At 48.9% G+C, this 26217-nt stretch overlaps 1 protein-coding gene across 1 annotated transcript in view; it reads right to left on the bottom strand.

Annotated features, from left to right (window-relative positions):
* The window catches only part of LOC144137891 (ATP-binding cassette sub-family C member 10-like), a 51654-nt gene continuing 25437 nt past the window's right edge, over positions 1-26217 (bottom strand). Inside the window, exons 12-20 of the mRNA XM_077669906.1 lie at positions 24384-24543; positions 22552-22767; positions 19680-19807; positions 17245-17414; positions 14580-14743; positions 10474-10727; positions 8161-8449; positions 4482-4594; positions 1-4058 (exon numbers count right to left, since the gene is read on the bottom strand). Of these exons, the coding sequence (XP_077526032.1) occupies positions 3833-4058; positions 4482-4594; positions 8161-8449; positions 10474-10727; positions 14580-14743; positions 17245-17414; positions 19680-19807; positions 22552-22767; positions 24384-24543 (1720 nt within the window). The 3' untranslated portion in view covers positions 1-3832. The remainder of the gene's footprint in view (positions 4059-4481; positions 4595-8160; positions 8450-10473; positions 10728-14579; positions 14744-17244; positions 17415-19679; positions 19808-22551; positions 22768-24383; positions 24544-26217) is intronic.

The following is a 26217-nucleotide window of genomic DNA, read 5'->3' as shown; positions in this document are numbered from 1 at the left end:
TTTTGCAAAATAAACAAACAAAAAAACTGCTGTAGTAAGCTACACTCTACACGCCAATTCCAAGGGGAAAATCTTTATTGCGACCAGGGAAAGGAACAAAATATAGGGAAGATCCCAGGCAGGCTTTAAACAGCATCTATCTAGACAAAAATTTAAATGATGCCCTGAAGAAAACATGACCAGCACTTGCACTAAGCTGGATCGAGATTCCTTCTTCCACTGTTTTGGATGCAATGCCAAACAACACTGTTGGCCCGCCCGATCTAAGCACATCACGATTGCTTTGTCTCAAAAATAGTCTTGCAACAAACTGCATATATGATGCAAAATCTGACACTTGACATGGGAATGCTTCTGCTTGAGAAAGCCAGAGGGTGTGGCGGTCACATTTTGCAATAACACACACAAAGCGAATGGTGTCAACCTCACAACCATTAAAATCACAGTTGACTTCCACAAATTGTTTGTTTTATTTTTCGACGCAGTCTTGGATGTTTTGCTGTAGCCAACCCAGACAGTACTACATTGACTACATTTCAGTCGTTGATGGGGACAAATTGTGGCTTGCAAACCCTCCCCGCTCCCCAAAATTGGTGATGCACAATCAAAACGTTTTAGCATAACACAGAAAACGAAATGACACAAGTGCTAACGTGAGTCAACAGCATGCGGAATGGTAACACAGTCGCTTAATTATGACCGAGTCAAATCCTTAAACAGGATGGGCTTTTTTTGTTTTGGTTGCTGAATGAAAGATTATATATTATATATTGCACACACAAGCAGTACGATTTTTTTAGCTTGCCTTTAAAATAATAATAATAATAAAAAACAAAGAGAGTAACACCAGCGCAGTCCTTGCCGGAAGGCCATCGTGCCAGGCAAACAGCATCTGCAAGTACTTTCATATTGTTTACGTTTAATCGAGAAAACGAGGATAAATAATATCTAGAACTACCTCACCTTGAACCTGGCTTGTGTTTAGAGATATGCACTCTCAAAAGAGGCCTTCAGGTACATTGGTGTTTCACCTCGCATCGCACACACACACCTACTGCCTGCCGTGAGAAGATGCATTTTTGACAGCCAACCTTGGGGACTGATATCTTAGCTATGTTTATATAAGGGGGCTAGCTTTAATCACTGCACATCTTTATTTTTTTTACATACACGCGATTCAAAACCAGAAATCAGAAAGTGAATTTTTTATGATTACCAGCATGGCAGTGACGTTTTCTGTTGCAAATAATGTCCATCTGGCTATGCAGCCGACCTGCAAAAGCAGCTTTCATTTCGTACTTACTCAGTTAAAATTTATCACCCCATGTGTAAATACTTGCAGATACCGATAAACCCAACACCAAATAGTAAGCAATCCAGGCATCCTCCCTTTCAAGTTGCCAGTAAACAACAAAAAAAAAAGCCTGTTATTTCATACAGCTGCTTGCTTGCCATGACACAAGAAGTTGCGGCAAGCAACAGTTAAACAGGGCAGCTTCAGTATCAATATTTTTCTCCACAATCTATTCGCTGGGAGCTCGAGTATCCTTGTTGGCACGAACTGCACAGAAGTGCTGTCGTCAGCTTTTTTTCAAAATGTGACGGCAGCACTTCTAAGCATGACGAAAAAGAAATAAAATGGCAAGAGTTGATGATGGGTACCCGCAACTGCAGCGTAATGCTGCTTAACTGAAAGCACAGGCAGGGCGCGAAATTGCCGAAGCTACTGGGAGCTTGCACAAAGTCAAGGCAGTGCATGCGTTTGTTTTCATCAAACAAACTGTTTTATAACACTTCAAACTAAGGAAAAAAAGGACAAAAGCTACAAATAAATGCCATTTTTCTTTTTTAGTACCAGCAACACCTATCATTACAGGTACAGCCAATATTAGAGAGACAAAAGATGCATACGCGGCAATGCTATCAATGGCTCGTGTGTGTTCAAAAAATGTCGCTGTCATGACGGCTCAAACTAGTCCTACTCTGAGAACATTTCTGCTGTATATTATGCATGCCCCACCAACCAGTGGGCTGGCCAACACAGCACAGTGACATGCAAACAGCTCTGAGCTAGTTCTCTCAATAGAATCACTATCGGCGATTCTTACATGACCACCATTATTTCTAAAACACAGCACCTTTTTTCATCCACCTTTAATGCTTCCTCAAACTCGCGTGGCCGGTAGTGTCATATGTGGTCCATAGTGTTACAATAATATAGTATAAATAAAGGTGCCTGTGTTAGACATTATTTACAGGATGCATCACAGCTTGCAATAGTAAAGCTTCGTGGACTGTTGTCACACCACCACTGATGGCACTTTTCCAAAACCATGGAAAGGCACTTCTCCAAATCACAGCGAAATAGTGAAACTATACAATGACAAGGCAACAATAATATCTATAGCCCATCTCCAAAAACTCAAAAATGTATGCTGCAAGCCTGTGGCCCTAACTACGATGTTAGAGTTTACACCAGAAAGAGGTGCATAGGTGCACTTTTGCACCCCTGAGTGTAATCTCAATGGTGTAAGTTTACACCACAATGAGGTGCACGTTTGCACCCTCAAGGGTGTAATCTCAATAAAGTAAGTTTACACCACAATGAGGTGCACGTTTGCACCCTCAAGGGTGTAATCTCAATAGAGTAAGTTTACACCACAATGAGGTGCACGTTTGCACCCTCAAGGGTGTAATCTCAATAGAGTAAGTTTACACCACGATGAGGTGCACTCACCACTTGCACCCTAAAGGGTGCAATCTCACTACGTTTCAAGTGTGTCTATATTTACCCCCTTCAGTTATTATGCATGGTTGTATTCAATGCTTTGCGAGGCTTGCCAGGTGCTGTGCTTTTCTGGAGCTTGCATTTGCTGCTTTTGCTCAGACTTTGCACAGAGGCTGTGCTTTACAGCCTATTCTGCTTAAATGCAAAATTCTGCATACTTCATTTCTAAGGTTTTGAAGAAGAGAAAGCATGAGGCACTTGATGCGGTCACCTGATAGACTAATTCAGTTTTTGTGCACTGTGACTTGATGTCGTCTTGGGCTTAAAAATTTTATTTAATGTTCACACATTTCACAAGCACTGCACGGAAAAGTGCAATTTGCCTCCCGTTCTGAAACTACGTGCCGAACAGGCGAGGCTACAACATACAGCCTGCTTGCAAACTGTGCGAAGAGAGTTGGTAAGTACTACAAACTGTGTACTTAAACTTCAAACAGAAGCGATGCAAGACTTGGGATAAGCTTCTTTTGAAGTAGAAAGCATTGCAATGAGTTTTTTCAAACAGTACTGCGAGTTTGACAAAGCATAGAGAGCAAAAACTATATGCTGTTTGAAGGAATTAAATGACAATAAAAAGCGAGGTAGCGACACCTTTCTAGGTGAGCCTAAAAAAGTGCCTGCGACACCTTTTCAGGTGTGAGACTAAAAAGGTGCGACAATTTCCCTCGCCTTGTCGGCATGTGGATTTTTCGAAACCCAGAATGCTGACAGCATTATCACAGCACTCTGAAACCCCCAAGCGTGAACTCCAGAAATCATATATATATTATCTCCACTATCCCATACCCTGTACCAAAGCAGCATTGGTGTAAATGAGCCATGATAAAAAAAGGCAATAAACACTGCTCGCTTATAAACCCGTCACTATGGCAATGAATAAGTACATTTCGAAACAGATTTGGCCACAGCTTATGGCCCATACTTCGTATCTCCCTCATTATCCACACTGTTTTGGGCTTCCCTCTGCAGTGTCATTGGTGCAAGTGGACCACGATTTCAACGATGAGTAAGCGCATTTAGAAAAGGCTACAGCTCTAGCTACGGCTACGGTTGTGGCCCACGGTCGGACAGATCCAGCAGCGGGACATCGTCGGGTTCCGCTGCGGCGGGCGTCTCGACAAGCATGTGACCTCCGTTCCGGCGGGAAGCCTCAACGAGTGCCCGGAAGTGGCCCTCCCCGATGCGGAGCAAGTCCGCCGGATGGCCGGACTCGACGATCTTGCCGTGCGACATGACTAGGACGTGATCACAGTCGAGAACGGTTTCCACCCTGAATTTTGTTTGGTTGGAGAGAGAAAAAAAAGGAATTACGGGTTACAGGGTGAGGAAACACAAAAGACATACTATAAATTTATCCTATCACACACCTCTCCGGCAGAATTACGAGTTGCGTCCGTTTTGAAAATGTCCATTCTGCGTACGTTTCAGTTGTGACGTAACTGCACTTGCGAGGCCTCTGACCAATAAATCTGCTGCGTCACTGTTTTCAGGCAATCAAGGGTCGCACGAAACAGACATTTTGAAACAGGCATAAAATGGACAAAACTGAGAATTTCGCCCCTGGTGACATGACTGTCCATCTGCGCGCCCCTGACTAACAATGCCTCTATAACATTGCTTGCCATGTTGGCAGGAAAACGGCGGAACAATGGCATTCCTGTTTAATTTCTCTGGACACAAGCATGCGACTCACCTGTGGGCTATCATCAGTATGGTGGTGTCTTGGAATGTGCTTCGTATCGTCTCCTGGATTGCGCGGTCAGTCTCGGCATCGATGCCCGCTGTGGCTTCATCGAGGCAGAGTACCTGCAGGAGGCGTAAGTGCGATTGAGTACCACATTTGCTGCGCAGGCGAACTGTTTCTCCACATAACTGATCATGGGGGCAAATGACTGCAGGCAGATAGAACTGAATTATGTCAAAATATATTGCATGTTCAACAGCCCCAATCCTTTAGTATCCACCAATTGGCTGCTTCCTCACAATAGTGGTGGCCTCTATTACCCGTGCTGGCCCCTAGTGGTGAGGGACGACTGGCTCTGTGGAAAGGGGGTGGAAACACTTGCTGACATGACGGCGTATCCTGCACTCCATGAAACAAGTGAGAGAGCAGTTGCTGAGTAGTTTTGCTTTGCTGAACAAAGCACTTGCATTTAAAAAATACCCGACGATTACGGTAATCCATAATGCGACATTTGTTGTGCGCAGCACGAACTGCTGTCTTCTCAGTCAAGGCACATAGTTGCTGCACCTCAGGAAGCGATCACATGATCAGCAAACGCACGGCGGCGCGCTAATCTGCCGTTATCTTGCAGCGTGACGGTGCAACCGAGCATGTTTTGTAAATCGTGTTTGAATTTCTCGCACAAAATGTCACGTGGTTCGGATGAGCCACGCAACGAGGAGGAGGATGAAGGACAGGAATGACCAATGTGCGTGCAGCACGCAGTCCTCTGTGCTTTTTGCGCACTTGAAAGAACAAGATGCATGGTTTCATGGATGCCTGGTTTAGTGTTTTTGTGTTTTCCTTTCTCGGGTGCCACTAGACGCCGAGGGCGGTTTTCGCACACGTGTACAGCGCGGACTCGGCAACTGCCCTCCCCGTCACACTTTCGGAGAAGCGTCTCGCGCCGCCTCGCCAAGCGGCCGTCCCCCTGACAATGTTGCGACACTCTCCTCCTCCGTTTTCTTTCAGTCTTCAATCTTCCCATCGTTCCCTCGGTTACAATGCCAAAGCCATCGCTGACGTGAAACCACAGTAGTGGCGGCCACAGTGCTACGCTTTAAAGGGACACTGAAGTGAATTTGTCAAGCTCCCGTTTTTGCTTGCACTGCGTAGACTGGCTCAAATTAGCACACTTTTCATCGTTTATCCGGTTGACAAATCGGTAATTATTTTACAAAGCGCGAAAGAAGAAAAACTACCATGCGCGGTTTGCGGCGGCCGCACCAACTAAGGCTGTGACGTTGGGAGGAGGGGCGCCGTGATTGGACGATGCCCAATGTTAGCAATCAAACAAGTTTCGGTTTCGGTTTCGGTTCTGTAAAACATAACCAATGGCGTTGTTGGATGGGCATTCTCAATATCTCAATAATCATCGTACCGCACTTCTGCCATGTTGTCGGCTGTAAAATGCACAAGATAAGCCTCCCAGGACGGCTTGTAGTCGTAGCATTCACTAGCCGAGACCTACGCAGTGCATGAACGCCCTCCGCGTACCCGCAGACGCCCAAATGTCGTGCGCTTTTCCCCCATATTTAGAGGTTGCCTCCCTCATGCCTGTATCGTAAAAAGCGTGTTCGCACCAGGCCAAGGGTCTGTTCATTCTGGCCTGTGCCCACTGCCTGCAAGCAGTCGGTGCTTATGGCAACAGCACGCCAACGAGAACTCGCTAGCGCGCCAGTGCCAGCCTGCGCGCGTTTTGTGAACTAGTTCGTGTAGCCATGAACGTTGCGGCCAAAAAAAAGGTGAACTCAATATAGAAAACATCGGCGGAAAACAAAAAAGTTAACTTACAAAAAAAAAAAAAAGCACGTACCCGCGGGGATTTGAACTCGTGACTTGCAAAACACTTGCGGTGACATACCTAGCACCTCAGACAACTGAGCCACGCAGCGGGATGCGAGGGCCTGGCTAATATAGGGTATATATTGTACAACCGGTTTACACTTTTATTTAGTTTTGGCATTTCAAGCAGCTTAGGTGACTATTTGTTGTACTGCGCTCGTGCAGTAAGCGTCGCCCGAGTTTCCACAGTAGCTCACGTCTAGCAATTGCATTTCGTAGACGGAAAAGCGTTCGCAGATGCGTAGTCGTGCTGCTGACCGCTGTGCTTGTTCGCCCAGCGCAAAAAAGTGCTTCCCGCGCCCTAGTTTTACGCTGTACGGTAAAAATATCCGTTGATTTTATTTCCTTAGTACCTATATTGACTCCGCTGACTCTTCTCCCGCCTTCAAGAGGCCTTATATTTTCCTACTGGCGTACCAGTCAGCGAAGCGTCGCTTGTGCAGCGCTCGTGAGAAGCGACCTTGACTTGGAGCTAGATACAGTGTACAAACAAACCAAGTAAAGAAAGGCACATTCTTCCATTCACAAACGTGTCCTGGCTTCGTTTCAACTAAGCGAACGAATTGCGACCAAGCAATTTTTTTTTAACCTCCTGGACTGCGACGACCCGCCGGCGGCCGGCGGACGAAACGCTGGGCCGACTGACTCTGTTGGCCGGTGAGCCGTGCAGTAGCGCCGCAGCCAATTGCCAGCTCATCCCCTCCTGACGTCACACGAAAACGCCACAGAAAATGGGCGAGCGTAAAGAGAGGAGGACAGCATTTTCGAATTAGTTTTTCTACTAAATAAAATCGCGTAATTGCGTCTAGAGTGGTAGAAACATGGCCTGGGGACTCTGGACTACAATTTGCGCTAGTAATCCCGCAATGTTTACATATCACTTCAGTGTCCCTTTAAAACAACCACTCGAAACTCTAAAAATTTTGTCTTTACTGCCTAGCCCCCTCTGCCAGTTCCCACAGCACTGATAACAAAGGCGTAAATGATATGAGAGGGCATTGAGAGAAGAGAGCAAATAAGTGAGAGTGAGAGAGAGGAAGATAAAGAGATAGAGACTGGGAGAGAAAGAGAGAGAGAGTGATAACAAGAGAATGAGAAAGAGAGATGTAGATAGACAGAAAGAGCAAAAGAGAAAGAAAGGACATCTGCACCCATCAAGGGTCAGACGAGACATTGTGTCACCTTTGTACAATGACAAGAATGTGAAGAGAAAGCAACAGGACAGGGCAGCAGTATCTAACTTCATGCTTGCGACGTTCTAGAGTCTCTTTTGACCCACCCACAACCATTTCCAGAAGGATGTTTCTACAAAATCCCAGGCTATCTCCGCTAACGTGAAACCTGGGGAGGGGCAAAGCTTGAGTGTATTTGTGTAAGTGTATTCTTCGCGCCTTGGCGTTTTTGCCAACGGAGATGAAACCGTTGGGGGTAGAGGTATGCAGCTCAGCTGTAAAAGTCTCTTGTCTTTGAAGGGCGAAGCTCTCTAGTGCAAGGCAAAAACGAGTGTCCCGGTGTTTTTTTAGCACGCGTTATGTTCTAGCGCGAGGCATAAACTAGTGTCCCGGTGTTTTAGTACCGTGACTACATGAGACGAACGACGACGACAACAGGAGACGCCAACAGCCCCAGCCCCTAAAGGGCTTCACCCTTAAAAAGCAGGAAAGACGAGAAAGATTGTGAAGAGGAGAAAAAAGGACAGAACAGGGCAGCCGCACGTAACTTCAGAATTGTGACGTTCCTTAACCTCCTCGAACCCCTTCCCCCTCCACGCAAGCAGGCCCTTCCCCTCCCCCCAGCCACTGACCCGTGCCTTGTAGAGGAGTGCCCTGGCCAGCGCGAGCAGCTGACGCTGGCCCGCACTCAGCAGGGATCCCCGGGGCCCCAGGCTCGCATCGAGGCCCGAGATGGACGCCATTGTTCCAGAGCCGCCACTGCTGCTGTTGGCTCGCAGGGAGCGGACGGTCTGCCCCAGCTGGCACCTGTCCAGGGCCTGCCAGATCTGGGCGTCCGAGTGCAGCGACCGGGGGTCCACGTTCTCACGCACCGAGCCCGAGAACACGAACGGGTCCTGGGGGATGGCCGCCAGACGGGACCTGCAACGGTTGTGAAAGTCGGGGGTTTTGGGGCGCAGAGTTCAGTACAGTCGAGTCCACTCATAATGATACTGTTTACAACAATATATTGGGTATAACAATGAACAACTATGACGCCATCCACTTTTGTATGCTTTCTATGGTAAAATAAACTGCTTATTACAATGATCCAGTGCCGCGATGTAGGATATTAACCATTAAATCTGGTTACAGCGTGCACCAGAAATGCGAGCTGCCGCCGGCTCTCCACGAAGATAGATAGATAGATAGAACTTTATTCGAGCCCTTGAGGTCACCGTTGAGGCGGCCTCCGACGGGGTGGTCCCTTATTCACAGGGCCCATAAACGGCCAACACCTCCAGGCCCCGGGCCACTAGGGCCGCGTGGATCGTTGCGGTGGGGCTGGACCGTAGGATCTCCCATCGCTCTTTGGGGGAAGGGGGTAGGGGGGTGGTGGTTGGGAATGGGATTTGTGGAATGCGCCGCCGGCATGCGCCGCAAGCTGCGATGCGCCTCGAATTACTGCCACCCCTGAGAAAATGAGTCAACGGCACTGCTTGCAAGGAAGCCAGGGGAGGAGAAGGGCAGTTTTCCTTCCGAACGCCCATCCCGGTGCAGCCGCTTTGGCATCGTCCTTGCACCTGTTCATGTGTTTGCCTGTTGTGCCACATGCCTGCCGCTTCGAATTTGACAGGGTGCCTCTTCAATTGGCTCCGTTTTCCGTGGGAGGGATGTCAGAGGTGTTGTTTTCGAAACGTCTGAGTGCCTCACTGAAGAGGTGATCGTTGCGCGCTTACATGCTGCAGATAGCGGTGACAGTGACGACTCTGATGACACGGTTGTGTAGACTACTCGGGCAGCATGTTCACAAAAGGTCCAATGGATGATACAGTCCCTTGGGAGCTTTGTTTCCACCAAGGCCCTTTTGACGCTTTTGCTCAGCTAGGCGAAGCACTTATAGATGCTCTTGCAAAATATGTGCGCCACCTTCCATGCAGCAAACAAAGCTGACTGACTATGGCTTCCTTTCTGCAAATCGGTAGTAGTACGACTTTACTTGCATGCAGATAATGTTTTCACCTCTTCTTTGTTTTTTTATTTCGCAACACATGCCTAACACATGCCTGAGGACTTTAGATACCCACAAAGCGCGAGGAGCAAATCGGATCCACTAAAATCACAGGAGAAAGGAAAGGGGCACATGCACGTTTTTACAGTTCCCTTAACTTCGTAAAGCTTGGCCCTCAACTCACATCGATGACCCACAGCTTGCGCGAGGAAATTGCACGTCCCCAAAGACCTTAAAACTTCGAAGTGTGAAAACATGGTTAAGTAGCGCGGTATAAACGGGACAACAAAGAAGAGGCCACACGGGGCTAGCGCTGGACTTTAACTGAAATTTTTATCGTACACATAAGAACATATACAGGAGCGGCACATCTGTGAACATGGCCAAAGCAACAAGAAAAAATCGCAACGAAGTCAAGTGGTTCATTTTGTTACGCACGTGGCACACGGTAAGTGTTCATGCATGTGCTGATTTGATGATTGATTGCAGGGTTTAACACGCCGATGCAATGCACGTGATGAGGCGTGCCGTAGTGGAGGGCTCCGGGTTCATTTTGACCACCCGGGGATCTTTAATGGGCGCCGAAATCTTGTACACATGGGCGTTTTTGCTTTTCGCCTACACCAGAAAAGCGGCCGCGGCGGCTGGGAATCGAACCCGCGATCTCGTGCTCAGCAGCAGAACAGCTTAGCCACTGAGCCACTGCAGCGGGTACATGCATGCGTTGTTCCTGCATATGTTCTTATGTGAGTAGTAAAAATTCCAGTTGATGTCGAGCACTAGTCCTGTGTGGTCTCTTCTTTGTTGTACCGTCTATACCGCGCTACTTAACCATGTTTCACAGTTCGAACCAAACAGCTCACACTTATGCACCGATTAGTAAAACTTCGGATCAGATGTATGAGGCACGTGATGTGCGCCTTTCTTCCGTCCGACCACCTCGACGCACACGCACCTGACCTCCTTGGGCTGCATGCGGAGCACGTCGATGCCGTCGATGTAGATCTCGCCGCTCTCGACGGGCGACAGGCGGAAGAGGGCCTGGAGCAGGGAGGACTTGCCGGCCCCCGTGCGCCCCACGATGCCCACCTTGGAGCCCTTGGCCGCCACGAAGCTGACGCGGCTCAGGGCCGCGGGCAGGCCCGGCCGGTAGCGCAGCGTCACCCGCTCGAACTTGACCGTGCCGCAGAAGGGCCAGCCAAACGGCGGCTGTGCGGCAACAGGCGCGGCCAGGACCCGTTTATAAACTGCTCATCTACCGTATTTACTCACACAATGATCGCACTCGCGTAATGATCGTACCCCTGAAGTTCGTCGTAAAAATACAACTTTTTTTTAAAATTTCCCGCGCAATGATCGCACCTTGAACTTGCCGTGGCCATATGTCGCATGTGTGCCAGGTCTGGCTGATGATGGTGGTGCTTACCTCTGTTTCCTCCTCTTTCAACGCATGCATGGCTACGTTATTGCTGCAGGCTTGCCGATATTAGCGATATCGGCAAGCATGAGTTCATCATTGGTGCGGAAGAAACTTTTACTAAATGCGCATAATGTACTCACAAGACAAAGGAAAAAAAAACGTGCTCATCTTGCTGCGTCGCCAGCCGTGTATTGTTTTGATGTCCCGCACTGTGACAGCAGCAGCCGCTATTGGTCGACCTTTTCTCACCTCGCAGCAAACTCATTCCGGCGCGTTCCGTAATTCATGAAAACACGGCATTTTGCGCCACTTTGCAACGCGGCTGGCGGTGGTCTGTGAAGTTTTTGTTAGGTTTTTATTTATTACGTTTATTATGTTCCTAAGACCTATCGTAAAAATTCTGAGCTGCCACTTGCTCGCGTTTACGGCGCTGAAACTTTCTTGGCGAAAAATTTACCTCGCGTAATGATCGCACCCCTAAATTTGCATCATATTTTTGAGAAAAAAAGTGTGATCATTAAGCGAGTAAATATGGTAAAACAGCTCTTTTCTTTTTTTTTTTTTCAGTGAAAGCTTTCCTTGTGGGACCGATGGCGTCCTGTCAAAAATCTAACGCATTTCCTCACAGACCGGCTGGTCGACCGAAAAGTGCAGATATCTCTGAACGCACAGCATGTGCATGAAACTCAGGCTTCAATTGTGTCATCAAAATCATTACTTTAAAACTGCGAAAGGGAAACACTCCTAGATAGGACAATACACGCTTTGATGTCACATACTCCCGCGTACAGCGTCTACTAGTATTGTAGAAATTCTTGGTATTCTTATACAGCATCTAATAATTATTGCATAGTGTTTTTATTAGCATGACATCGGCGCTCTGCTTCATGAAATTCTTTTCTATTCCCCTTCCACTGAAAGCCTGTGAGAAATTTCTCGAACAGAGCATCCACGAATCATCGCTTGGCCGCCACCATGAACTGGAGACGTATGGAATTCACGTGCGGCAGCGCGCAAAGTAAATATCAACAAAATAAATGGCCACTGCTTCATGACCATTAGAAGGTTTGAGATCGGCTCGGAAGAAGTGTAGTATTACCAGCATCTAACCACACCAAGGCTTCGAGAATGGAAATCGAGAATGGAAATCGAGAATGGAAATATCCCAGCCGACGACGCTGGCCGCTTTTTGTGTCGTTTTTCTTTCGCCGCGTTAGCGTGGGTATAAAAGAGACACCCATAGGGAAACAGAGCAGTTGCGCTGGAATGTCGTGACTTAACGACGACTTCTGTTTGTGCATGCATCATCACCGGTGACCAGTGTCTTTGAAGACTCCAACGTTCTCCCGTGTCTCGAATCACTGTGACCGTCATCGGATATCCTGGCCTACGTTGAAGCAATGCTTCATAGGTAGCCAACATTGCCCCGGACAGCAGTGCATCTGGCCTGGTTGGTGAATATTGTAAACCTTTCGTGTCTTGCTAATGCATCAAACTGTTGTTTTCTTTAGCTCTCCTACTCCGTAACAGTGGTTGTTAACGGTCCTTGTTTGAATCATTCAGAAATGTTTAACTCTTGCATTTCTACTAAATTTTTAATTACCCCTCACCAATGTTCATGTCCTCGACTCGTGCCTGCATCACACCTTGCCTTTCAAATATGTCTCTCTTTGTTGTTGTTCCATTCAAGGCTACACCTCATTCTTTCCGCTCTTGTTGGCGAAAACCGCGCATTAGATGCCACCCCCCTCATCACCGTGTAGATTCGATGGGGTTGTTTTCTCACCTGAGTTGACTCCCCACATCTTATCGACAGTGCACCCTCATAAGGAAATCGTGACAATCGATCATGAAAGAGTACAACAGTATACTTTTATCTCATAAACCAGCCATCAGTATACATTTAGATTGTTTGTGGATGGCTTGTTTAGTGCGTGGAGAATTGTTTCATTCGTTCATTCTTCGTTTGTGAGATCGGGCTTTGAAGGTTTGATGAACAATTGGACGCACTTTCAGCAAAGATTGGACGCACTTTTGACACAGTTTTGATGTGAGGAAGCTTTTGCGCTTCTCTCAACTTTCTTTAAGAAAGGATACTAAAGTTTTTGCTTGCACTGGCTTTGAATGATTGCGGGGTGTAACGTGCCAAAATTACACCTGGGGTAGAATTCGGAGGTGCGTCCGTTATTGAAAATGTCCATTTTGTGTCCGTTTGAGTCACGTCATAATTGTGCTCACCGGGCCTCTGACTAAGGATATCACCTCGCTTGTAATATCACATCCGGTTGCCTGCTTTGAGACCGCCCGGGCTCCAAGTGGACACTTTAAAGCAGACATGAAATGGATCCACAAAACTTAGAATTCCACCCCCAGGCTATGAGGCACATCATAGTGGAAGGGTTTGGATTATTTCAGACTGCCTGGGGATCTTTAACGTGTGGCAAAATTTCGACCACAGGCGTTGGCGCTTTTCGGCTCCATTAGAGAAGTGGCCGCCGCCGCCGGGATGGAACACGCACTGGCTACCCTGGTGCAAAAAAAAAAAAAAGTGCGGCATATGTTCATTTGTTTACCAACTTATAGCTCCAGTAGTACTCTGCACTGATCTGCACCGGCTGACGTAAAAAAAAATGTCACTAGCAAAAACCAGAAACCTACCACTCTGTGTATACAGCGCTGCATCTGTGGACATTCTGTCGTCTTGTGTTTTTTTGCGCTGTTTCATGCCAAATTGTGTACCGACTGGCCCATCCTCGATCTGGGCCACAATCCGCTTTTTGGCGAAAATTCCCCCATTGAAACGAAGAAATAACTTCCAACTGAATGTTTATGAACACAGAAACCCCTATGCACGCGCAAACAAAACATAAAAAGCGCTTTAGGCTTAATCCTTCTGGTGTTAAAAAAATTTGCTGTTGCCTCGGTATTTTCCAAACAGTAATAAACAGTAACATTTACAAGGCCTCCAGTGGCACACGTATAAGGGAAACTATGAGTATGGTAAGATGTCGCAGTCTGGCAACCATGACTTCTTTAAGGTTTCTGTCTCTCTGGTCACTAAACGTTCTCAACCTCTAGGGTTTCAGCGGCAGAGCACATTTTCTCGTAACAAATTTTTTTTTTGCTCATTTCAGTCTCTCTTCAGCCACAGGATCAGCCACAGAACCGATGCCTCACTTACTGCACTGCGCGACACTAACGCCCCTGCCAATGACGCCTCATTGAAAGTGACATATCACTCTCAGTTGTGACGTCACTGATCACGTCACCCCTGGCATGACGTCACTTCCTCTCTGCCGAGGCTACACCAGGCATCCACCAGCAAAGACACCGTAAATCAGAAAAAAATTTCGGCACAAGCTGAAGTTGTTATAAACAAAAACTATTGGTTATTCGAGACTGACTCGTAGTGTTATTGGACTACAATTGACATAGTATTTAAGCAACCCATTTGGTCAGTCATTTTATCACACCTTTCCCCGATACCCCACTTTTCAGGAATTTTTTTTCCCACGAACAGCATATACACCATACATTGTGCAAAAGAAGCAAGCATATCTCTACGGTCAGAGCGCCAAGTGTGCACCGACAGGCATTCCCAGCTCCCCGACAGAATGCTCGGTCATGCGACCGGTACGCACCAGGATACCGCCGACGTGCTGCTCCTCTTCCTCCAGGCCCTTGATGTACTGGTCAGCCCGTTCCACGCTGACCATCTCCTTCTCAGTGTCGGTGAACGAGGTCACCAGACTGCTCAACAGCGAAGTCACCGACAGCGCGTACGACAGGGCCAGGCCGACAAAGCCTGCGCACACAGATCTGGTGTGAGAGCAGGGCTTTGCTACGACGAACATTTGAAGCTCCGAATACAGTGTAGACCACTTATAACGCATGTCGCGGGAGCCGCAAAAATCTGCACCATACTGCGCTATAACCACATCACGCGCGAATCCAACCACATCGGGAACCAACCTCCCGAGTCATCCTATATTTAATGTCACTCAAATGCACAGCGCTTAAAAACAAAGGCACGGTTTCTATTTTTCGTGTTTTTCCCCACATCAGACGCTGCTGCAGGGTTTACGAGCTGCTGCACAGTCTCTTTAACTTCTTTGTGTTTGTGTTTTGAGGGAGCACGTCTACGTTTCTTAGCACGTCAACGTGATAAGAACGCAAGCGGAATTTTCTTTTGTCACCCCAGCTTGCGTTTGCCATGCCGAAGGCGGCTGTTTATCAATCAGCGCAGCGTACAGGTAGGGGAAGCCTTCGCCATCACGGCTTGCTATCTCCAGATCTCCAGATGTTCGAAGATGAAAAAAGTGGTTGCTTATCTGCGCAACGTTACAATAGAAACAACTTACAGAGGGGGGGGGGGGGGGGGGGGGGGGGGGAGGGGAGATGCGAAGGGGCTTGCGATCTTGCAATGTGCATCAAGGAAGGGCAGTTGTGGTTATCATGTGCGTGCGAACGGAACGCATGATAAAGGGTGCCTACTTTTTTATTTTCTACGTTGATGTTTGACGAGAGAAGGGAGCTCAGGCTGGGTCAGATAGCTGAATCCACCTTTCTTCTTTCATTTTTGTAACCCTAAACCGATGCCCCAGCTGCACCAGTCGATCAGCGGACCCACCAAAAAAACCGCACTATAAACGGTGTTGTGCTTCTGGCCATGCACTGGCTTTTGTGGGAGGCCTACTGGTGGCTGCAGGAACACCCGCATTAGTATATCGGGTCCCACTCTATAAGCGGTTGCGTCATAAATGGTCTACACTGTACTCAGCAAAAAAATTCCCTCGCACTTCCCCGAGGGGGAGAGTGTGTAAGTGCGAATGCACGGTTGTTGATTGCGCGATTACGGTGGATATCGTGATCTTAATGAGTAGTCGAGAGATTACACACACGCACACAACTACACAGAAAGATATTTCACTCGTTATTGCTGGTACCGTTGCCCGGTCCGCCATCATCGTTATCGAGATGCAGGACCAGCGACCGCTCTCGACGACGGCGCGCGCTCGACTAATACCCTCCCGCGCCACGCGGCCGCTACACGAGCGCCCTCACGCGTCGGAATGCGGAGCGCCCGCTACGCGAGCGAGAGCTCTCCCGCCCGAAGTGGAAAGGAGGCGCCCAACACCCGCAGTCACTGAGCGGAGAGAGGAGGAGGAGAGTAGCGTCCGCCGTTACGGCGAGGGCTACACGAGCGCCCTCACGCGTCGGAATGCGGAGCGCCCGCTACGCGAGCGAGAGCTCTCCCGCCCGAAGTGGAGAGGAGGCGCCCAACACCCGCAGTCACTGAGAGGAGAGAGGAGGAGGAGGATAGCGCGCGCCCATCTCCCCCCGTTGCTAGGGAAGACGAGGAGCGCGCGCACCCGCAGCTGTTGCTATGCGGACGACGGCGGCGGACGATTCAGGCTCGCTTAAGAAGTGCATTCGCACTTAAAAGTGTCTGCTGTCGGATTGATTCAATTCACAGCACAGATGCATGGTTCAAAGTACAGTTACTAAACCCTCGTTATGACGAAGTCCTCGGAATAGAAAAATTATTCGTTATAAGCGGTGATTCGTTTAAAACGGGGGACGATTCACTCTACAAGCACTGCAGTGGGCACTGTTGAGAATTCCAATAAAGCAGTTTTGTTATAACAAGGATTTACTGCATTTAAATTGTTCGTAAATTCGAAAGTCATAAATGATAGAGGCACACAAGCAGACTGCATAGCGTGACATGCATTTTTTTTTTTATTGTATAGGGTTTAACTTCACACAACTGTCAGCTCTGCCTTGGTGATTTTTTGGCTGAAGTTAAGTTATATGCTGTCGTCAAGGTCCCTTCAAGTTGTTATGCAAGCTGTAAGTTTCAGCACATGGGAAGGCCTCAACAAAGTAACACTGGTGTGCCACCAGTGTACTACTAATGTACTCCAGAACACCACTGGTGCACCATCAACCAACATACAGACCATCTACCCTATAGATAAAAGGTGAGTGGCCGCTAGTGTACCAAAAGTGCACCACTGGTGCTACACCAGTGTACAGACCACCACCTTCTAGACAAGTGGTATGAGTGGCCACTAGTGTATGGAGGCACTGCTAGTGTACCTCCAGTGTACCATTGGTGTACAATCCATGGGGTGTGAGTGGCCACTAGTGTACTACAAAGGCACCACTGGTATAACTCTAGTGTACTAATGGTACACAACTGGTGCACCCCCAGTGTACCTCCAGTGTAATGACCAATCGCCTACCATCCAAGAAGCGTGAGTTGGGAGAAGCATGCTGCCCCCACACTGTGCCCGCCCTGACCTGCACTGACACCCTTGACCTGGTGTTGCACCACGGCCAGGAAAGCGACGCCCGAGGTGAGCAGCACCCCCATGAGCTGCAGGCGCAGGTTGAGCCACTGGGCGGCCGCCTGCGACGCGAACACAGCCTGCTGGTTGACGGCCAGCTTGTGAAGGTTCTCCTGGCAGAACCTGCACGCGCACCCAGAAGGGAAACAAAACGAAATCTCTCGTAGCACTTAAGTCTGCGCTTACGTGCTTTGAAAGCGAAAGCATGAAGGCTTCCCCTCCCCCGGCAATGCTTATCTTCTTCATCGCTACATTGAGTTTGCGTCTGTTCTTTTGCTTTCATTTCTTCATCTTTCCGGCATGAATCGCTTTGACAGTCAGACTGGTGACACTACAGGCCACAGCTTTGCCACTATCAGAGCTCTGCGTGGCAGCCCCTGTTCTTTTCACATGCCATCACGTTCACCTGCCATGCTGCACTCTCTAGGCCAACTCTTGTTCTACAACAGGCAGCATGCTAAGGTAGCACGGTGGTAACGCACTTAGCTCCTACCTTGGAGACCTGGGTTCGAATCCCACACACACTCAAATGTGTTTTTAAGTGCAGAGCACTTTAGGGGCTCGCCTTGTCATCGTAGCTTGCTAGCTGGACCCAAGTAGAACCCCACGGCGTTCCGTCAGAGCAGCTGTCGTAGCGGCGTCCCACAGAGGCTTCGAAAGCCAAGCGGTTTATATAGTCGTAAGCGTTCGAAACTCGTGAACTGCTGGCACTTGTCATACATCTCCCCGTTGTTTAGCGCAAGGAAAACTGCAGGTGCATTTGAAGCAAAATGTGCGTAATTAACCGGCAGCACCTGCGTTCATTTAGTTAGGAATGCTCGTTGGGTTGGTTTTTACGATAGAAAAAGAAAAAAAAGTGGTAGTGCAACGGCGGCACATGCGGGAGGAAAAGCAAGCACACAAAAAGAGCAGAACTCCCACTGGCGCAGTTTCAGGCAGGGGGCGCACGAGCACTTCGACGGCGGGAAATTTGAAATGTGTTGGACAAACCTCCGTTGTATTCATCAGGAGAGGAATGAGACAGGGCGGCGAAGAGCGTGATGGGTGGTAAGAGTGAGCGGATAACGGCGCCACGGCCCATTATGGCGAATCACTGCTCTGCACTTCCGACAGCTTTCACATCGAGTGGAATGGCTTTATTTTTCTTATTTACTTTTTTACAGAGGTAGCTATTTCCCATACCAGACAACAGCAACAACCGCAGTTTTCCAGCCAATGGGGCACTTAAGGCCTTCAACTTTTGCACAAGCTGAATGCTTGCAGTCACTAAAAGCCAACCGCTGCTGCTCAAAAACGGCACGGCAATGCTAAACGAAGAAAGGGCTGCCCAGATTCTAAGCACATCAAGAAAAACATGCAAATGCTCCGAAGGGAGCCCTACACCTTCTCTTTCGATGACGATTTCATTTGCACAAGATCCACAAGAAGCTGTTTTAAGTTTGCACCCCACAACGGCAGGGAGAAGCATTCATGCTGGGACACCTCATATGGACAGGGAAGTTATTGCTGCATCCTGTGACTTGCTGTGGCTTACACTCGGTGAAGTCATTGTCTCAAATTTTTTCTGCACTGTTTTCTTGAGACCTTTTTCTTCAGAAGGCCTCCAAAACCCGCAGCAAACTGACACAAATGTGAATAAAACTGTGCCTCCCCATGTGCGCTTGACACAGCGAAAGCAAAAAACTTCAAAATTGGTGAGCAGCAAACCAAGGTGCTAAAACAAAAAACTGCCAATGAAGACAAGATGGCTTACAAAAATAAAATTACAGCCGTTTCCCTTCAATGTGAAAGCTGTCGGAAGTGCAGAGCAGTGATTTGCCATAATGGGCTGTAGCGCCATTATCCACTCACTGCTACCACCCAATGCAATTCAAATTTCCCGCCTTCACAGTGCTCGTGCACTCCCTGCCTGAAGCTGTGCCAGCGGGAGTTCTGTTGTGTTTGTGCTTGCTTTTCCTCCCACACGTTCCGGCATTGCACCTCCAGTTTTGTGGCTTACCATCGTAGAAACCAGCCCAACGAGCGTTCCGAACTAAATGAACACGGGCACTGCTGGTCAATTACGTATATTTTGCCTCACATGTACCTACAGTTTTCCTTGTGTTAAACAACGGGGAGATGTATGACAAGTGCCAGCAGTTCATGAGTTTCGAACGATTATGACTATGTAAACCACTTGGCTTTCGAAGCCTCTGTGGGACGCTGCGATCACAGAACGCCGTGCGGCTCCAATTGGGTTCAGCGAGCGAGCTACGACGACAAGGTGAGCCCCTAAAGTGCTCTGCACATGAAAGTATGAGTTTTGTTATTAAGCCTTGTCAGCAATTTTTGAGGAGGGGTTGCCACCTAATGCGCAACATGTAAAGAAGCAAGATTCGTGCACACTACCTTGGGACTGCCCGGAAGCTGTGAATGACCGAGAGACCGGCAACAGTCTCCGTGAAGTGGGAGTAGACCGGCGACAGCGTGATGCTGCCCAGCCGTCGCAGCTCCCGCGATGTCCACCGGTAGTATTGCTGCGAGAGCAACGTCACTCATCTTAATAAATCAGGAGAGAATGGCTGTCTCAAAAGGAAAGAACTTCTGCATGCCCCTTTTGCATGTCCTTCATAAGTGAAATTGCACACTTGATTGACAATGTGCGAGACACACAGGAAATTGCAGAATAATGATGAGAAAAAAAGCACATTTATTACGGCTCATTACGACAACTCATGACGATTGCAATTGCAGTGACTCGTTACAATGGTTCATTACCACATGTTAAAAGTGCTCACTACAGTGGCTTTCCTCCGTGGTCACATCATCTGCTCTCATCAGGAGGAAGCATAGACCGCTTCGTGCTTGAGACAACTACCACACCTTCTCCTATCATTTTTGAGGCGAAGCCCCTTAAGGGCTCGGGCTGTTGTCGCCTCCTGTCGTGGTCGTAATTATTGTCTCATGTAGTCACAGTACTAAAATACTGGGACAGTCATTTATGCCTTGTGCTAGAACGTAACGTGTACTAGAAAAACACTGGGACAGTCGTTTACGCCTCACGTCGGACGGCTGCTTCGTAACATGCACTAAAAAAACAAAAACCCCCGGGGCACTCGTTTTCCAATACCTTGCGCTAGAGAGGGGGGGGGGGAAACAACATCTTTATTTGCCGGCTAAAAGGTCCCGGTGGCTCTCCCTCGCTAGGAGGGGGGTGCCGGCCGTGACTGCTGGCGTGTGATCGCCGCCAGCGCAAACTGCGCGGCGGCTTTCTGTGCGGCCTTGTCTGTCTCGCGCACCGCACGCGCGAGATGGGGCGGTAGTATGTTTGTTTCCTCTTCCGCGTCGTTGCACTCCCACATCATGTGGGTCATGGTCGCCCTCGTGGCCCCGCACACCGCGCACTGGTCCGTAATGAATCGTTCGGGCGTGACATGCACGGCCCACACCGGGGTCCACGTCGCTCCCACTTGGAGTTGTCGGAGGAGCGCCGCCTCCTGCCGGGTGAGGTCCGGGTGCGGCGCAGGGTAGCGTTTACGTTGCTCCCTGTGCCATTCCAGGACCCCTCCATACGTTGTAATCGGGGCGGGCTCCTGTTCTTCCAACCCCGCGTCTTCTGCGTTGTCGTTGTCGTTGTCTCTGGCGGCGTTGTTTTCCTTGGCCGCACGAGGTGACGCGGCGCGCGGGCCGACGGGGCGTCCGGTTAGCGCCCTCGCCGCCCTGTCCGCGTCCTCGTTGCGGTTGCGAACGGGTCCCACGCTGCCCATGTGGGCCGGGAACCATCGTAATGTTATCGGCGTCCGTGAGTCCAGGGCTCCGCACACCCTCACTGCGTTCGCACACACTTGGTTCCTTGCGAAATTGGCGATAGCCTCCCTCGAGTCACTTAGCACCGTCGTGCATCCTCTGGCGGTTGCCGCCAGCGCTATGGCCGTTTCCTCCGCCTCCGTGGCCGTCTCGACACGCACGCTGCACGCCGCGACGACTCTGCCGGTGGTTGCTTGCACGACCGCCGCCGTGTAGGCACGTCGGTGGTTGTCGGGGTATCGGGCCACGTCGACGTACAATGCGCCGGCGTCGTCGTCGTACGTCTCTGCCAGGGTGCGAGCCCTGGCCAGGCGACGCTCATGGTTCTCTGTTGGATCTATGTGCTGCGGCGCTAGAGAGCTTCATGCTTCGAAGACAAGAGACTTTTACAGCAAAGCTGCATACCTGTGCCCCCAACGGTTTCGTCTTTGTGGGCAGAAGCGCCAAGGCGACAAGATTACACTGTTTGCTGCGCTTTTCCGAAGGTTTCATATGAGTAGAGATGGGCCGGGGTTTTTTTTCTCATTGCCTCCGTACACCTCGTTAGTGAAGACAGAGTGTAGCCGTGCCCACATGCGACTACCGTGTAATGCGGAATATAGGTACAGATTTTTTACAGAAAAATTTGCCGAAAAGTCACCCCTCGACCTATATTGCAGTCACTGGCAGTTGCCATCTGGCGACCGGGCAGCCCATCGAGCCCATCCAAACCCCAAAGGTACCATTGGTACCATCGCCACCACCATCAATCGGACGCGACGCCATCTTTGTTTTGTTGCTTCTGTCGCTGTCGGCGAATGTGTGCGTGCTATTTTCTTCTTGCTCAAAATGAGTTTAGGCACTTGGTATCAGTTTACAACAGCATTTAAAAGAAAAGTTGGGGGTTTTCCAAGGCCAATGACGTGTCCGCCTTGCGCCAGTTCGGTATCGCCAAAAGAAGTGTTGCTAGTGGCTTTAGCTGAAGGGGCAGCTCTCGGTATGCAACGCTCGGAAGGCCTCGTTTCATGGGCGCTGCTCTGTGCACCTGTGCTGCTGTACAAAGGGGCAAATTTTGCCCGCTAGCGTCGTGTGATGTCTCTACGAATGGATACCCCAAGATGTTTGCTGACCGCCTGCACAGACTGGCTGTCGCTCCGGTCTGCACATGAGTGTCCCATGCTTTGCGCTCGCTTCACGATGACATGGTCTTGCGAGTGTTTAAGAAGTGCTGCATAAGCAATTCCCTGGTTCCCTGGACTGCACCGAGGACGACCTGCTGTGTGGGCGACAGCGAGCCAGAAGCAGTCGTCTGACGATACTTCAGACAGTTTTAAATGAGTAATCTGAGACAAAACAAGTTATAGTCTCAATAAAACAATGGTTGGTACCTAATTATTTTTTTTTTTGCATTTTTCGGCTACAAGGTACGGGGGTCGACCTATATTCCGCCTCGACCTATATTCCGCATTATACGGTAATCTCCCCCCACACTCACCTGGAGCGAGTGGTAGGCGAAGCCCAGGGGCACCAGCATGAGTAGCACCCAGGGCAGGCCGTAGGAAGTGACCACCAGGGTGCCCCCCAGGGCGGCCCCCTGGGCCAGCACTATGTTGAGCACGAAGGGCAGCGTGTCGTCCACCGACCACACGTCCGTCGAGAAGCGGTTCAGCACCCGGCCCACGGGCGTGGCCTCCAGGAAGGACAGGGGCGCCTGCAGCATGGAGGCATCGTCACCTTCATCACTGCTGCTGCTGTATTTTGCTTGCATATGCATTGTGATGTCAGTCGCAGCTGTAATCCTCATTGGGCACCAAAGACAATGACGGGTTATGACAAAGGCTTGTATGTCGTGACACGTGGTCATGGCAAGGGTTTGTTATGACTGTGGAAGCTCAATTGTCAGAGTAATCACGGCTTGGCCTTTCATGGAGGATATAGAATTATCGATACCGGCGGTCATGACTTCTAAATTGCACTCGCAACGCGCTGTTGATAAGCGCATTCATACATGTACATGTCGAACCCCGATGTAACAAACTTAAATGAAATGAAACTCCCGATGTAACGAACCAGAGAATTTTCTTTAACTTCAAGTGTATGCACACCATATATTTTCATCCTCTGTGTACGAAGTCCTGTTGGCCGAAATTTCAATGTAACAAAGTTTCATAGACAACTAGGCACAAAATTTTGATTGTAGGAGTACGTTTGGGAGACACAAGCACCGAAATGGGGTGTCGATAAAACGCAAACGTCGTCACGGACCGCCCAATGCCATGGATGCAGCAAGCCATGGAGTCCGTGAGCGAGCTCTTTGCCTACAAACTCCTTGCCTACAAACTGCGTATGGCGCCGCCACATGCCGCCGCTTTGCCCATCGTTCGAATGTGCTCATGCTTGTTGGGCTCCATCGTTCCGGCAAGTGTGCGGCAAAGCATTTGTGGGTCTTTACAAGCCTTATGTGTGTTTTTTTCCCGCCCGCGTCCGCGATTGCGCGGTGGCGGTGGCAGCGGCTTCTGTCTTGGCCAGAAAGCGACTCACACTGTGTGCGGAAGTGGGAGGAGCCTGACCTAGAGCATGGTACAGGCCCAGGCTAGCCCAAAAGCCCAGCGCAGGCTGCCCGAAGTCGATTATCGGCGGAACCGGGCTGGGCCCAGACTCAATGCCACAGGCCCGGGCCAGGCACGGACTCAACGCCATGGGCCTAGGCCGTGCTCGGGCTTAAATTTATGGGCTCGGCTGTTAATAGTTCCGACGTGAAGTGAAGTACAGAGCATTTTAAAAGGATTGTCCTGAGCATATTTTTATGTGATTCTTGATGTTACCTGTACGCTAATGGTGAAAACAGCGCGTGAGACCATCTACTAGGCCGGCATTTACCCACACCCCAGCCATACGATGCTTTCGCACGGTCCCTTGAAAGTTGTATTATCGGGGTTCTACGGTAGTACAAAGTGTACGTGTCTGCTTGCAAGTGGGTGAATACACCCAGCACCTGTAATCACATTTTATGTCCTCCCTAACCTTTCCCGAGAAATAAAGTACTAATCCAAATATCTCTTCTTGTTCTGCTTTTGGAGGCCGCTGTTTGGACGTTGCACCAAAAACTTCATTGCTTGTCATACTTAGTCGTGCTTGACATTCATATAAGCACATGCGTAACGCAATGACATGTAGCAGTACTCGTGGTGCCATCTAACTGGAAGCGAAGCAGCAAGCAGGCAGAAAAACGCTAGCAGAAGTAACAGCATTAATATAGGACGACCCTAAATCTTGTCTTCCTCGATGTGGACAGCCATTTTTGCGTTCAAGGCCCCGCACCCTCACCTTGAGGACTTTGTCGAGGAGGAGATCGTGAACTTTGACTGCGGCCACGATCCCGCCGTAGGCAAAGAGGAATGCTCGGGCCAGGGTCAGGAGAGCGTTGGCTACGGCCAGGCCCCCATAGATGGGCAGGAAGAGGGTCATCACATCGCTGCTCGAATCCCTGTAAGAGAGGACGTTGCCAGACTTCATTTTATTTATTTATTTATTTATTTGGATAAATGCCCACAAACAGCATGATACCTTCAGCATGGTGCACAGAAGAAACAAAGGAAAGGAGAGGGAGATGTGTGCAATAGAGAAAGAAGAGCATAAGAAATGAAAATAATAATAACAATATAACAAAAGTCACATGACCGACTCACACATGGTTCTGCAACACAAAAGAATGCACTCAGGCTTTAGGTGCACTTTTAACAGCTCAGATGAAAGTGCTGTAACAGTCAAAGATATCCAGATCAGGTGCTTCGAGTGAATTGCAAAGGAGTTGTGTTCTCTGGATTGGACATGATTGATGGCAGAATAAAATAGTGGCAAGGAACGGCATCGTAAACGGAAAAAAAAATTGGTGGAAGTTAGAAAATCGGCGGAGTCAACAGCACCAGGAATGAGCTTGTGAGGAAAGCACATATTGAGGAGTGTTCTTCTGTCACCCAGCCTGCTTAATCCAATGTGGTGAACTATTCTGCCGTACATGTAATATAATCTTCTGAAAAGGTAACGATCATAATAGATTTGAACACATCTCAGCTGGACTCGTTCCAGAGACAGTGACAAGTATTGAAAAACAGAGTTCCATACAACTGAACCGTACTCTAGCCAGGAATGCACAATAGCACGAAAGAGGGACAAATGGCAGGTAGAATCGGTGAACTCTTTTGTGATGCATGTTAAGCGCCCAACAGACCTCACTGCCTCGCTGCCTGTACTTTCAAGGTGGTGTTGAAAACTCAGTGATGGATCAATGTGCACCCCCAAGTCCCGGACTGTTGGCAATCGAGTAATGGAACCACCGTGCAGCTTATACAAACATTGAATCAGCACCTTTCGACGAAGGTATGAGATCACATTTATTTTGGACGAGTTGATGCAAAGCATGTTTGCTGAACACCATGCTGAGACGGTGTTAATGTCATGTTGTAGAAGAGAGCACTTGCCAACCCTATCTATACGCCGAAGGATCTTAACGTCATCAGCAAAGAGGAGCATTTCAGAGTGTTGCATGCACTCAACCAAGCCATTGATAAAAATCAAGAACAACAGGGGGCCCAAGTTGCTTCCCTGAGGCACTCCAGAAGTTGACCGAAAGTCACCAGAGAAACAACCTGAGACTCGTAAGTTTGTACAGTCAGACAAATAACTTTCAAAAAGCATCAAGTACGTCTTACATATTCCATAGTGATCCAGTTTAGGCAGCAGTAAAGAGGGTGACACCATGTCGAATGCCTTTGGCAAATTGAAGTAGATTGCATCACTTTGGTGTTTCCAATGTACGGCAGGGACTGCTTTGCTAAGAAAAGCACACCAATTTGTCACAGGTGAACAATGAGGAATGAAGCCATGTTGTTGAGTACACAGTTTCTGGGAGAAGTAAGAGTAAAGGCGATTGTAGAAAATAAGCTCCAGAACTTTGGACAAAGAGCAAATGAGTCATACAAGGTGATAATTGACCACAAGAGAGGGGTCACCGGACTTAAATATGGGTGCAACAATTGACAGTTTCCATAGGGTTGGAAAGGCTCCAGATTGTATACAGAGATCGAAAATATGTCTTGGTATGGGTGTAAGCACTGGTCCACAGCCCTAACAATGAAGCTAGGAATGCCGTCATAAACAC

This window comes from Haemaphysalis longicornis, unplaced genomic scaffold (assembly GCF_048455015.1).
Source record: "Haemaphysalis longicornis isolate Haplotype H1 unplaced genomic scaffold, Haemaphysalis longicornis Haplotype H1 scaffold_5, whole genome shotgun sequence".
NCBI classification, from domain to species: domain Eukaryota; kingdom Metazoa; phylum Arthropoda; class Arachnida; order Ixodida; family Ixodidae; genus Haemaphysalis; species Haemaphysalis longicornis.
This window is presented reverse-complemented; position numbering and strand designations above follow the sequence as displayed.